Source organism: Simochromis diagramma, unplaced genomic scaffold (assembly GCF_900408965.1).
Source record: "Simochromis diagramma unplaced genomic scaffold, fSimDia1.1 OVJJ01000746.1, whole genome shotgun sequence".
In the NCBI taxonomy this organism is placed as follows: Eukaryota; Metazoa; Chordata; class Actinopteri; order Cichliformes; family Cichlidae; genus Simochromis; species Simochromis diagramma.
This window is the reverse complement of record NW_024386757.1, coordinates 3,714,233-3,728,644: the sequence shown is the minus strand read 5'-3', so window position 1 is coordinate 3,728,644 and position 14,412 is coordinate 3,714,233. Positions and strand designations below refer to the sequence as shown.

The window sequence follows — 14,412 nt, the reverse complement described above, 5'->3', positions numbered from 1 at the left end:
CTTTTATTTCAGTGCATGTACAGGATCACCAGGCCAAACTGATAAAAACTGCTTTCAAAGGTGTGCTGACTCAGGCCACCCTCATTAAGTCTGTTTCGGATTGTTTGGTGGGACACATTCACAGTGTCCTGCTGAAGGTCATTTTGTAGCTGTGGCAGTGCTCACCCTGTTCCTCCATGCAAAAAGTCCTGGTATCATGGGTTATAATGATAATTTGCCAGGGAGTCTCTGGCATCACCAGCAGTTTACTTTTCCATAATGGTCAGTATAATCTTGACTTGAAGTTGAGCCATTAGAGCATTAACTTAAATGTTCCCATTCAATTTTCCTGTTGACTCCTGGGGGAGCATAGGTCCGCAACAACACCACGCCAACGGACTCTGTTCTGGGCTGCTCTCTTTAGCTGGGTCCACATCATTCCGACGGCCTTCGCTTCGCTCTCGACAGATCTTCTCCACGTCTGTTTGGGTCTCCCCACAAAATGTTCCCATTAAACAGTGAAAAATAGTTGAAATCAGTGATCATTTAAAAAGAAATCAGTTCTAGTATTGTATTGCAATTTTTATTTCATTTGCTCAAACAAAAACAATATGTTAGCATGTAAGAAAAGACTAGACATGAGAACAGTATGGTACATTTCAGATGATAAAAGAATACGTCTGGAAACCCCTCTACAAAACTTACTTCAGCCAGTCATCTCTGCCATTATTCCCGCAAATTCACAACTTCCATTCCCTCAGCTGGATTTACAAAGTGTTTCCATCATTGAGCAGACCTCACAGCCAAAACCAAAACGTTTTTTTTTTTCCAAATCAGAGATTTCCAAGCATGTAAAGAAAGCTAAGCTGCTGAACACAAAGAGTTTCTGTGACATTTAAAATGGCATGAGGGAACACAGAACACTGCAGCCAGACTCATTGGGACTTCCAAACAGGGCTTCAGGTTTACAAAAAACTAAATCACACACACTGAAGATCATCTTTGAACCCTCGTAGGCCTTGTGTATCAAAGTTTGATTGTACTTCTGAGCTGTAAGAGAAGCAGCTTCACAGCTGCATGGAAAGAAGTCATGAGTTATGTTGAAAGCAAACAGAAAAACACTTGGTTTTCTTGGAGGGAACAGTACCAAAGTGATTGAAACTCTCCCTTTAAAATCAACTTGACCAGGATGAACAAAGAAAGAAACTGCAGATGATCATAATGACAGTCCCATAGATATTATTACTAGTCAACTTTAAATCTTTGACATATTAAATGCAACTTCGGAACAAGGCACAAACTACACAGCTCCACAAAAGAGAAACTTTTCTTGATCAAAACATTTCCACTTCCATTGTGACATGTTTCTGCTTTTGACAAAAATCATTAAAACCTAAAATAAAAAGGCGACTTTTCTGAGATTGGTCATGTTTAGCAGGAGACCGTCAGGGTTAAAATCCTTTGGTGAGAGAGCCACAATGTTGGTGACAGAGGCTCTGATCGACAGCTGTCACGGTGGATTGCTTTGTTTGTGTGTGTGGGTTTTTTTGTCTTAAAGTGCAATCGATGCTGTGTAAACACTCTTGGTGAATGAGTTGATGAAACAGCCTTTTTTTAAGTGGATAAACCTAAACTGTCTCGAAAAAAACATTCCTCCATGGATCACACCATGTCCACACATGAACTGAAACTGCTTTCATATTGTGTTCACAGTATTTTCGAACCAATCTCAAACTGATGACTGTAACTGAAAGGGAAAAGGACATTTCTCAATGTGTGATGCCTGATCTTATGTAGCAAAGCTATAACATCAAAGCCCTTAAACAGTTGTGTAGAATGAGATCCACCAGAGGCGCCAACAGCCACTGAAAGACATGATTATCAAGCCATCTGTTGGGTTAAGTAGTATAAAAACTGTGGTGATAACAACAACAACAAATTAGCCAGTTAACCCAAAGATTCTTCTAAAGGGGGCATGGCCACATATTTTACACACAGTTTATAGACGTGCCATTAGAATTTTGACGATGGTGTAATGGTTTCTTTGGTCTGGTAGGAATTTCAAAATTCTTCCTCATGAATTCATAATCAGGTCCTCATGGTCATCTCAGCCTGCACTACAAATCAAATCTGGCATTACAATGTTGGAAGTGTGCTCTTTAGATTCATCATGCAGGTAGCTGGTTCATCGAAACTTGAGGCTTCACTCGCACTTAATTTTTCAAGTGCCAGCTAATGACATCACCTGCGAGGCAATGAAACCGTCATGAGAAAAAAAAAAGAAAAAAAAAAAAAGAGTTGCTTGTGCAATCTGCATATTTGCAAAGTTGCACACAGATAGCTAGTTTAGTTAAGCTGCATTAGCCTGCCTTGTGAGTGAATAGTTGTTGTCAATATGACGGTAGTGTCTGCAAAGATATGTCCCCAAAGGACACGAACAGCCATTGTCTGGCACTAAAGCAACCTCCCACATACGAATACTGCCTCACTGAGGCTAATGGAGTTAACAGTTAGCGTTATCCAAGTTAGCCGCCTGTCACCAACTTCTACAGAAATGAGCAATTGCTTCACTTTGATCCCAAACAGCATGTTTCACTGGTCTGCTACTCTTTTGGGATATTTACATCATTTTGCTTGCTACCAGCAGCACTGAAACATGTGCACAATATGGCTGGCAGGTGCTAACAAGTTTTAGCAGCCCTCTCAACAGCACACAACTAGCAAAGAATCACCAAGCCAGATGAGCACTTGATGTTACCCCTATTCAAAGTGAAAAACGGGTGAGAATGTTGGAAATGTGACAGGTGCCCAAGGGAGCTAGCATTAGCTGTCACTAACTTTTAAGTAAAATAGTGATTACTCAGTGCAATTATCAGCTTTTCCATTTGATGTTAAATTACAGGCTGAACAAGCTTGTTTGCTCAGGCGTTTTTAGAATGTAATTGAAACATCGCAAGCGACACACTGCATCCAAGATTGTGTGGGCAACACAAAATGTCACAAGTGAGAGTTGGAGTCCAGAGAGACGAAACCTGAAATGTGTGTGGGATTGCTGCTTAGGAGTGACCTGTGGAGATGGTATGCTGCTGCTTTTTAAGATCCCAGTCTGATGCTTGCAATATACACCAAAGACGCTCACGTTAAAACGTCACCCCCTCTTGAATGCTTAAATCGGCTCCTGCAGAGCACACTGTGGCTGTTAGCTAGCCAAGAAACTCGATTACGTTTTGGAAATGGCCACTCTTCAGGATCTCATTCAGACAACAAGAGTACAGAACCATACGGCAGACTTTCATCCATTGCCTCAACCTGTTGCGTTGTATCTTGAAGCTTTGTTGGGACATCAGTCTCTCAGCTCCAAACATCTCTCTCTTATACTGATTGTACTTTAAGCACTGAAGTTAAAGACATGCTGAAAGTGACAGTTCTATCTTATATCATAGCATGATAGGGGTAAATACAGTTTGTCATTTTAAGGATTTGACAGCAGCAGGAGAAAAAGGCAAAGAAAAAAAAATGACACGGTAAGCACTGGTGAAAGAATGAATGGCACATTCATGTCCTTGCATGGACACAATCTCTTAGATTTTTGGGTTGTCCGGTGCACCTTTTGAAAAAAAGTTTAATTTTATAAATGTTTTAAAAAGAAAACAGAACATCCCCCTCCAAAAAAAAAAAAAAAAGTTCACCTCCAATGTGGCTACAGATACAGTATCCTAGGATTTATAGAAGAAAAATTCTGAGTGTGCTGTGATATAGAAATGAATTCCATGAAATGATGTCTTACAGTGTTGCGCTGTTATTCAATCACATCAGCTTTCCAGAAAGGTGGTGGTGACACAGTAACATCCAACAGGGGCCCAGAAGGGCCCCCCCGCAAAAACAAAAAAAGAGACACTGAAATGTTTGGTGGTGTTTAGGAGCAGGGCTGTAAAAAGAGATGCTACACTTATTGCTTGTATTAAAACTTGTGACGGGTAATGCAAATTCGTGGCAGACCTGTGACCTTCGCCATAATAAGAAAACAAACATGCTAAAACAAAAAAAACCCACAACAGACTGAGAAGGATGGATGATAGAGACTCGTTAAATCAAGGGAAGGGGAACACCTATCTATACGTCTGGTCGAGGCGCATGGCAGGTGAATCAGCACTTCTGTTCAACAGGTAATGTTTGGTAGAGAGCTACAGGCAGCTACACCCCTCAGTGTCTCATCCACCTGCCGCTCGACGACAGAAAAATGACAAAAACGCTCGCTTTGGAAGGGAAACGACACCTCTGATGATGACTTCACAGATGAAGAGACGGGCCAGGGAGCATCCTGTATAAAGACTGGATTATTGAGCTACTCATATGGCCGTAGATCCACACTGAAACAGACGTTGGTGGAGAGATTTTATTTGTTTTGTCTAACTTTTTCTCTCTTTTGTATATGTTCAGGTTAAAATAGTATTTGAGGAAGACGAGCTTTACAGTGTCCTGCAGTGTTAGCCTCCACCAGAGACTGTCAGTCCTTCATACGCAAACACACGCTACCCCTATGGCATTATGGGAGAAAAGTTTTTAAGTTTCCATCCTTCGGCTCTCTGCACACTCTTGATAAAACTTTTGACAGTGAGCAACTTGTGGTTAATACAGTATCACAGAAGAGTTCACTATTGGATTTATTTTCTTCTTATAGGAGGACAAACAGAGAGGAGCCATCTTTGCATAAAGACTTTCGCTCCTCTGTCCTCCAGGATGCCCTCAGCAGGAAGGCGAGGGGAGAGAGGGGGTTGTGAGATGGGGCAGTGGGAATACGAGGCTTTGCAGAATGGATTCTGTGAGTCACAGCTATCAAAGGCTACAAATCTCCTACCACCACCAGCCTGTCTGACACTGCTCCGCACCAGATAATGTCCTCTCTGTGTGGTAAAATGATTTTTGTCGTAATTGCCACCGTTTTTTGTTGTTTTCCATTGTTATATTGTCATGTCTTTAAGTTGACCGGGGTTGTCTGTCGGTTCTTGTGGGTGTTTCTGAACAGGGAAGTCAGATTCCTCTATGCTGTGCTGGACCTACCCAGCTCCTCCCGGATTGCTGAAACACAGAACAAAGACACGGCCACATTCTTAACGTGGATCACAATAAACTAAGCCAACAACTGCAGTTCCTGTAACACTCACTCAAGGCTGGCTTCAAGGGTGAGTCAGTTTCCCCATGTTAAAATACCCAACTTTCGGTGAATCTTTGTAGAAGTGAAAGAATTGGAGCAAAGAGTTATGAACCACCACACTTCTCCAGCGTGTTTGTGCTGTTGGCACCTATTATAGCAATGCCAATAGAATTTAAAAAGTATGAGCTCCTTTGAAGGCACACACCCAAGAAGATGATGCTCCAGTCGTGGTGAATGAAATTATAGTATTTTAGTTGTCAGTCAATTAAAACTAACAAGCAGATATCTGTATCCTTACATCACACTAGGTGGACTGCAAAACACTGCTAACCAAACTTGCTAGCTTGCTAACTTGCTTAATGGACAAGTTAGACCTTCTTGTCAAAATATGATCACTTCTGGCTCTCACAAAATAAAAAAAAGTTTTTAAAAAAAAGTGTCCAGAAACCATTACTGCACTGTCGTGTTTAGTATGGACTCACTACAAAGCCTTGCTGGTCTTTCTGTAGGATGACTAAAGTGGTGATAATTACCATCAATGAGTTCTTCTTTTAGTTTTGACAGCTCCTTCCTCATCTCATCAAGAATGTCCTAAAAAAAAAAAAAAAAAAAAGTCACATTTTCATATAAACATGATAAATGATGAATAATAGATGATAAATAGACCTCAGAGACGAGCTCGTCTTGTGCAATTGTTAATTTTGCCCCCCCCCCCTTTTCCTTCTTTTACTGTGGGTACGCATCCTGGCAACTGGTAAAAGAAGCTCCCATCTCAACTTTACATAGTAGCTAATCCCTTTTTAGGTAATCTCTGTGGGATTAGAGCTAAAGACTTACTTAATGACACCAAGATGCAAACAAAGTGACATACACAGTATGGAAGGCGTACTAAAATGATGAGCCTCAAGTTTGACCTATAACTTAACCCAGGCTTACTCAGTGAGACAGTGAGTGTGGTGAGTGGGTCTGTGGGCTGTCACATCTGTGGCCAGTTGTAGTGACAGATATGCAGAACTCTGACAGACTCTTTACTTATCTAAGAGGCTCATTCACAAGGTCAGAGGGAGGAGCTGCCTTCTAACAGGACTGCACACACCCACACTACCACGCACTGAACTACTAACAGGGCTGCATAAATAATGAAGAAACACAGACCAAGGTCAATAGACGCTCCAGTTCCAAGTTCCATTTTACTTTTATTTTACAACAACAGCACTATACAGCTGACTTGCTTTAATATGAAAACTTTGTGGAGCAATATTGATATTGCCGGGCGACTTTTGGGCCACAAGGAAAAGAAATTCAGTCACCATATACTGCAACAACCTGAAAACCACAATCACAGTATCAAAGGGAATATACAGAAATGAAATCTGTGTCTAAAAATGTCTACTTACCTGTTTCAATCTATCATAGTCAACAGCTTCTGTTGGCATACCATTGGCACTTAAGGATGCAGTAGGTGTAGGAGTGGATTTAGGTCTATGAGAAAAGACAAAGAGCATAAAAACTACTTGTAAGATCATAAAGCAACACCAGCTACTATGTGATTTATGAGTAATAAATGGAGGTTTTGAGCTCAGTAAAATCATTTAAACCACACAATCTGCCCTCCTACAAGAATGCTGACTCTTGTTTAGATGCTTGTAAAGCAACTTGAGTAAATTACACCATGAGAGAAAACAGCAGTCGAATAAATATGTCTCAAACTGTATTTGAATCTATTTTATAGAGGAGGAACCATAAATAGTTGAGATGATAACAAATAAAAACAAATCTGATGTAATATTTGACATCATTTACATGACAATAAACTCTCCAATCAAACGTGTCTGTCACCACAGGCAGGAGATTTATTAGTATGCTGAACTGCACACTGAGCATTTTCTCTTTTGTGTTAGTCCGATATAAAATGCACATAAACACAATTAGCAGCCAAATCCTGGTCGATGCATGCACAAACATTGGATACTGTACACAGAGACATGCAAGGCAATACACAGAAAAGCAAAACACACAGTTTTCAGCCACCTATCAAACTGAAATAAAGAGGGGGCAGGTCCAGTTCATGAAATATACTATAATTATATGGAAACTGGATATTAGACTATGCAGTATGGATAGTTTAATATCCATACTGTGAATACACCAAAATATTCCTTATTAAATTCACTGGCACGTTCTGATATGACACAGACTCAGTATTAAGAAGCTGGCAGGTTAAATACTGGGTGCACTGGATATTTGTCTTCTCACATGTTCCTCTGTCAGCTGATGTCTAGGAGAGTTAAGGGCGTGACATAGTCACTCATACCAGATATCCCAAGAATGTGGTTGAGCTGAAGCTTCTCTGGAAAGAATAATAGTATAAAATTCACTGTGGAGAACTGAAAAACGTATAAAAAGGTTATTGCTTCCAGAAGACGTTCCCTTACTTTTCCTACAGCTCTGGAAATATTGAATGTGTCCATTACAAAATGAAGCAACCTCTGTTTGTCTAGACAGAGATCAGACCACATTCGTAACAGTGCAAATACACTTTACTACCCCTGTCTTTTTAAGGAGGAAACCTGAGGTGTGGCACAACTTCCCTGGACTCCCCCCCCCACACACACTTAAAGGAAGGAGGAGGATACCAGTAATTAAGAGAAGGCTGGTATTGCCCCATACACCATGTGAGGGACAAAAAACATTCAGAGCAGCCAGTTACTTTCAAGATAGGACACGTGACAGGAATGAGAAGTGAAGGAAAAGGAAGTGACCTAAACAGCAGGTCATTAGGTAGCTATGGGACAGGGAAAAATTCGGAAACTGAGATTGTGGTGTGTTTGTGTTCCTTTTCATGCTGGTCTCAGAACAAAAGAAATGGTGAAGGTAAGAAACAGACTGAGGAAGATAAATCAGTGCGCACACATTATACAACATTTACACAATAATTAAAAAATATTAAAGCAAACAAATTAGTGTTTTGCAGATGATTTGGTGTATGTGTATATTGTGATTTAACTGCCCATCACACAGTAATACAAAATATAAAAAAAAAATATAAAAAGTAGCTACCCCTGGCTGTAGCTCAGGTAATACACACCACTACCTGAGCTACAGATACACATTCACATCGGGATGTGAATGTGTATGAATGTTATATAGGGAGCACTTAAGTTTAGAAAAAGTGTTTGTGTGAATGGGTGAATGAACGAGTTGTATAAAGCGCTTTGACTGCTCAGAGTAGAAAAGCGATATATAAGAACCAGTCCATTTACCATAACAGTAAAAGTCAACGTTTTTCTGGTCAGATCAACAAAAAGCTCCGTGCAACACTACAGGGTCTGACAAGTGACAGTCTGCTCAGCTCAGCTCTCTGTCTCTGCTCTCTGGCTGCATATGAAAGTCAATTTTATTAAGCTGGAATCAAAAACACCCATCTGGTCTTCTCTCTTGTGTACGCACGCACACACACACACACGCACGCACGCACGCACACACGCACACACGCACACACACACACACACACAGTCTTATCTGTCAGAGCCTGCTGGAGCTGTTCTGGCTCTTCAAAGATAATACTCTGCCAAGTCTACTCTACACTGGGTGGACACACATTTTTATGTTGGTTTGTATGATAGGGTGGGTGTACAGTATGTGACGGACACATATGGATTTCCCCATTTAAAATAAATTAAGTTCTGAGTGCAGCGGGCACACAGCATGCAAACACAATGACTAGATTATATTAGAAACCCATCATCCAGACGCACACTGATTTAGAACACACAAATTGGACCAAATGGCACGTATCAAACAACAGACGAGCAGGCCCGGCCCCCTACAAGCCTGATAAATGTAGTAAAGAACACAAAGACGGCACACGATTCAGTCCAAACATCCAAGCACTTCGAAAGAACTCCTCTCCAACCAAATCGTCACAGCAAACCTCAACTTTAAAGGAAGTTTGATTTGAAGAAAAAAGGTTCTCTCAAACTTTTCAGGGCTTTTCGCTCTACCTGTTGGAGGAATCTGCTCCCATGGGATTTCTCCACGGAGACTCTCGTCTGTGTGAGCAGCAGAAACACTGACTTTACAAATTACAGTGTAAAACCTATATATGTACTGCAAAACGCCAGCCTAATGGGAAGGCTTCTGTTAATAAGTGGTTGTGTAGATGTAAGAAAATACCTGGTAAAACTTACTTACTTAAAGTTTCTTGTGGAGTTCCACAAGGTTCAATACTCGGCCCCCAAACTGTTTATACTATATAGATGATATCTTATATGTTACATGTGTGGTGATGTCACTTATTTCAATTACTTTCTGCTGTTGTGGAAAAAGTCTGAAACAGCTTCTCATTTCTGTGTAAAGGAAATTAAAATGTACTATAATTCAGTGATAAAGTATATTTTAAAAAAAACAACAACAAAAAACAAAAAAACAAACAAACAAAAAAAAAAACATCCAGAAAACCCAGAAAAATGTGGGACCGCCTTTGGGTGAAAAGTTCTGAGTTTGATCCTTTTTTGTATCTAATCTGATTCATAACTGTTGTTGTTCAGGCTAATATTAGTTAACGCTAGCATGCCTGCTAACATAGATGAAGTATATTTTTTGATACATAAAATATGGTCTTGCATGGTTAAGGTTGACTAATTCATCCACCACACACCTTCATCTGGTTATGGATGTACACCATTTTTATTATTTGGGTCACTACTGTATATGAAAATATGTGGTAAGGATGCAATTACATTCTCACCCGTTCATTCTCACACACACGCTGGTGGTCTTATGAATCTGCACATAAAGGCCAGGATAAGCTTTAGTAGTGTTAGCCAGCACTAAACGGCCCCAGCAATGCATCATGCTAAAGCTAGTTGATGCTTATGCTTCAATATATCCTTATATAGTTTCAGAGGCTAGGAAATCATGTTTAGCTGTGTCACACTGCCATTCAGTTAGGAAATGATTGGCATTCATATCCTGGGTGAACTTAATAAACAAAAATTTAATTTAGAACATAAATGTACTTGTAATAAACAAACATTTCAAATGGAGACGCAGGAAGACACTGTACCTTCCAATAACTGGAGATTTGCTACCATTCATGGTGTTTGTTCTTTCCCATGGCTTCCTGGGCATGTCTGGAAAACAGAAAACAAAATATAAGAAATACTGAAACCAAACATGAACTGACATTAAGATCAGTATGCCTATAACCTAACTAGATTAAAGCTAGCTGTAAACCTTGTCACCAGTTTCAGGAAGATGCTCATTAACTGCTAATGCTGTTGTCTTCATTTAACACTCACCTGGTGTGCTACAAGCTGACACTTTAGGGGTCGTATTTATCTCACCCTCCTCCTATTGGGCACACAGAAACAAGGTTTAATGAGTCACAATAAGGATCAAGAACGGGTCTTGTGATGGAGTGTCTACACAGAATCACAGACATCTTTTAAACAAATTTAATCTGTAACACCAACACAGAAACTCAGAATTTTATCCTGTCTTCCTTCTTTCACCCCAACCAATCGCAGCAGATAGCTGCCCCTCCCTGAGCACTGGTTCTGCTGGAGATTTCTTCCTGTTGAAAGGGAGTTATTCCTTCCCACTGTTGCCAAAGTGCTTGCTCATAGGGGGTCACATGATTGTTGGGTTTTTCTCTCTGTGTATTATTGTAGGATCTACCTTACAATATAAAGCGCATTGAGGCAACTGTTGTTGTGATTTGGTGCTGTATAAATAAAACTGAATTGAATTATTCATTTTATATTAAACCAAAAACCTTTGCGATCAAGACAAAATAACAGAGTGCAGAAATTAAATGTTGTCAACTGACCAAAAAAACAAAACAAAAATGCTCCCTTAAAAACTGACCACATATCTAGAGGCACAAGTTTGGAAAGCTAGAACGTGGCTGTTGCTATATGCAGGTAGAAAGCACTAGATGATTTGTAATTATAAGCAAGAAGTTGACTCTTAAATGCCTTTAAATACCTGTGCGTAAAACATTCATAATGGCCTCCCTACTTCCACTGCCCTTATTAAGCCTGGCAGAACCATGACCAAAGCTTAAAAAAAAAACAAAACAAAAAAAAACAAAAACCAACAACCCCCCCCCCAAAAAAAAACAGGAAACTAAATCAAACAAACATAAAAACCCTAAAAGGCTAGATTTTCTCCATAGAATCATGTATAAGTAATTAATATAATACTCTAAGAATAGAAAATAGTATGGAAAATGTTCAATGTTCAGATAGAATTCAACCATGTCAAGTGCTATTTAAATAGTGATTGGTTTATATCTTTATTAATATATCCACAACTCAAAACACTTTATTTTCTGCAATTTAGGTAAGTACTAGAAACTTTATGACATATGTCAATAGTAACAGACAGGTATGTAGAACATGACATCCTCTAAAGACATACAGACTTTCATATCGAAAGTACTCAGTGATCAAGGAGTGAAAATACTCTGAAATAACCAAAGCACACTGAGGAGCTATCGTCTGACGATAGCAATAATGACATTTTGAAACAAAGTCAAACACAGGACCATAGCATGACAGGGGCTTAGACGATGGTTCTGGTGTTACTTACTGATCTCTGGTCAGGTTCAGGTGACGAGCCCTTCTCCGCAATTCTTCTCCTGTAAGATGTAAAAAGCCCAGGCACAGTGAGGAGGGCTTAAACACTGATCGATATCAAGTCTCATTTCCAAATTTAAAACCACTAATTGCCTATTTTCAGAAATTAGGACAAAATTTGCATGGTGAACAGACAAATCTGGTTTTGGATGATAATATCGTGCGAGTGTACCTCCTGGCCAATAGGGCGCTCATCTCCTCCATAAGCCCCCCTCCTCCAGGAAGGGGCCCGTTACCTCTGGCCTCTGATTTAGCCCCTGTAGCCCCCATCATGGCTGCTGCCAGAGCTGCCCCTGCATCATCACTCTGAAGGGCCACAAGCAAAAACACATTTGTGTTCTTCATAAACAGAGAAGGTATTTACAGTGTTTGGGAAATAAATAGAATAAATGAAAAAGGATTGATGTTTTTAATACTCATTTTATATCAGAAAAGCTATGTTTTTTAAAGAAGTACGATTCATATTTTACTTAAAACACAAGTAGCCATGTAGTCATTGGCAGACAGTGAGCATTACATGAAGTCCTCCTGTGAGCCCTAATGAGATGTGACAGATGGTGTGTGTGTGTGTGTGTGTGTGTGTGTGTGTGTGTGTGTGTGTGTGTGTGTGAGAGAGAGTGTGAGTGAGAGAGAGATCATGTGTGAACATGGTGTGTTTGGATAATGTTTTAGTGACTGTGAGATCGTGTATGATGATTGGGGGTGACCGAAGTGCATGCATATGCAACCGGTTGCCTTCCTAATACTTATACACTGTATCCTAAATGGTTCACTTATGAAGACGTGTTACTTGAGCTTTCCATTGGTCCATTAACAAATCAAGCGCTCACCCTTGGCACTTTGCGCAGCTTGGCTCCAGCGAGGGCAGCAGCCAGGCCTGAGAGAGGGCGGTCCTCTGCAGGAGAGAACAGTCCGGTGGGAAGAGGTGGTGCTGGGGGTGGTGGTGGAGCTCCGGGAGGGGGAGGGGGACCCGGCGGAGGAGGTGGCGTCCCGCCTGGAGTCAGTGTCGGAGGGAGTGGAGGAGGTGGCGGGGGTGGAGGGTGGCCGCCGGGGGTGGTGGGGGTGACGGCCGGGGTAGCAGCCGCAGAGGTCACAGTGGAGCCGGGTGGCAGGGGTGGAGGTGGGGGGGGGGTGGGGGTGGTCAGCCCTGGAGTCTGTCCCACGTCTGTTAGGGACAGGGGTGGAATAAGGAGCAGTGGGGGATGGGTGAAGACAGAAAGACATTTTTCAGAACAATTCCAGACACAAACCTGCGGACGGCAGGATGTTTGCATTAAAACTGATCACACTCCAGCGATTAGATGGATCTCTGGGGGGGACCACACAAAATAGCATGATTACATTCCATATTGTTAAAGCAATGATTCTGTGTTACCTCTACTTTTCCTGTTTTATGCTTAAGCAAATCAAATTCTTTTTTTTTTTTGAAAGGGGGAAGGGCAAAAGCTCTTTGGGGAAGCGCACGAAAAAACAGGAGGAAAAACCCTATTTTCATGTTGTCTTTAATCTGACACTGGATAGTTAAGTTGACTGTTAAATGATGAGAAAATGTATTGAAAATGGATTAGGACGTAGACTGAACTATCACTAAACTATCACTTTTGAGGGGGGAAAAAAAAAACCCCCAAATAGGCAAAGTAGTTCTATTTTCTTAAATATGATACTGACTTATGTTTGTATATCTGTGGCTGACATTTAACTGTCATATTTCATTTTGACCCTGCTGGCTACGTGTTAGCCACAGGTTTTCAGATCAATTATTAATTTGAACTGCATTACTGGAACCAAACTGCAGGATTTGTTGCCAGTGTGTCCCTACTTTTCAACATATAAAAGGAATGATGGCATGCAACATCATACTAGAGCAAATTTGTTTTATTAAAATGTGGAATTAATGACTGGATTTGCGTTTAAAGGAAGGCAGCGTGCCAAAGGGGTAAGTCAGATATCACAATTGCTTTTCATGGTTTACTGAAAACCCAATTTGGACCATTTAACATTCCAATAAACAGAACTAAGACATGCAAGCCACACTAAACATTCAATTAAACAAACATTTTGGTGCAATGACATACATACACATACAAGCATGCATGTACACACCAATGCATAATAACCAAAAGACAATTATGAAAAGGAACTTGGGAAGAAGCATTACTTCATAAATGAGTCTCAAACAACCAGATGTTTGTTTTATGTGGGATAGTTTGTGCGGAACCTATGGTATGATACAAGTAATCCAGCCTCTTTCGCCCAATCATTGTGATGAACTCTGTGAAATATTTGTTGTTACTTTACTCTGAGTACAAATCAGCTCCTTTGCCCATCTTTACTTTTAAGCATATTCCCTACAGGTGCACCAATCAGAGCCTGTCTCAAAAAAATTAGATCAGGTATATCAAAGGTTCTGTGTTTGCTGCACCTTGTGTCAGAAGGAGCACACCCATCACTAGTGGGACAATTAACATAGTTAAGAGGAAGCTAACAGCTGCATTTCAAAGTGACACCAGTTTTTCTTTTCTTTAGACTTTTTGACATTACCCTTTAAATCAATGACAGTTTTCCTATTAGCTTCTCTCTTAATGTTTGGTGCATTCCTAATATTACAGAACAAGTTCATGTGGATAAGATTTG

The 14,412-nt window shown here is 40.5% G+C and overlaps 1 protein-coding gene across 4 annotated transcripts in view; it reads right to left on the bottom strand.

The window, feature by feature from the left end:
- Positions 1-546: 546 nt before the first annotated feature.
- LOC120731253 (protein enabled homolog) overlaps positions 547-14,412 on the bottom strand; it is a 54,041-nt gene continuing 40,175 nt past the window's right edge. For 2 of the 4 annotated variants that reach the window (XM_040028202.1, XM_040028211.1), the window contains 10 exons: positions 12,609-12,943; positions 11,951-12,084; positions 11,732-11,780; positions 10,438-10,489; positions 10,203-10,269; positions 9,139-9,186; positions 6,532-6,616; positions 5,668-5,725; positions 5,145-5,206; positions 547-5,058 (listed from right to left, as the gene is read on the bottom strand). In XM_040028202.1, coding sequence (XP_039884136.1) covers positions 5,157-5,206; positions 5,668-5,725; positions 6,532-6,616; positions 9,139-9,186; positions 10,203-10,269; positions 10,438-10,489; positions 11,732-11,780; positions 11,951-12,084; positions 12,609-12,943 — 878 coding nt within the window. In that variant the 3' untranslated portion in view covers positions 547-5,058; positions 5,145-5,156. The remainder of the gene's footprint in view (positions 5,059-5,144; positions 5,207-5,667; positions 5,726-6,531; positions 6,617-9,138; positions 9,187-10,202; positions 10,270-10,437; positions 10,490-11,731; positions 11,781-11,950; positions 12,085-12,608; positions 12,944-14,412) is intronic. The other 2 variants (XM_040028186.1, XM_040028192.1) reach the window with 2 other exon arrangements.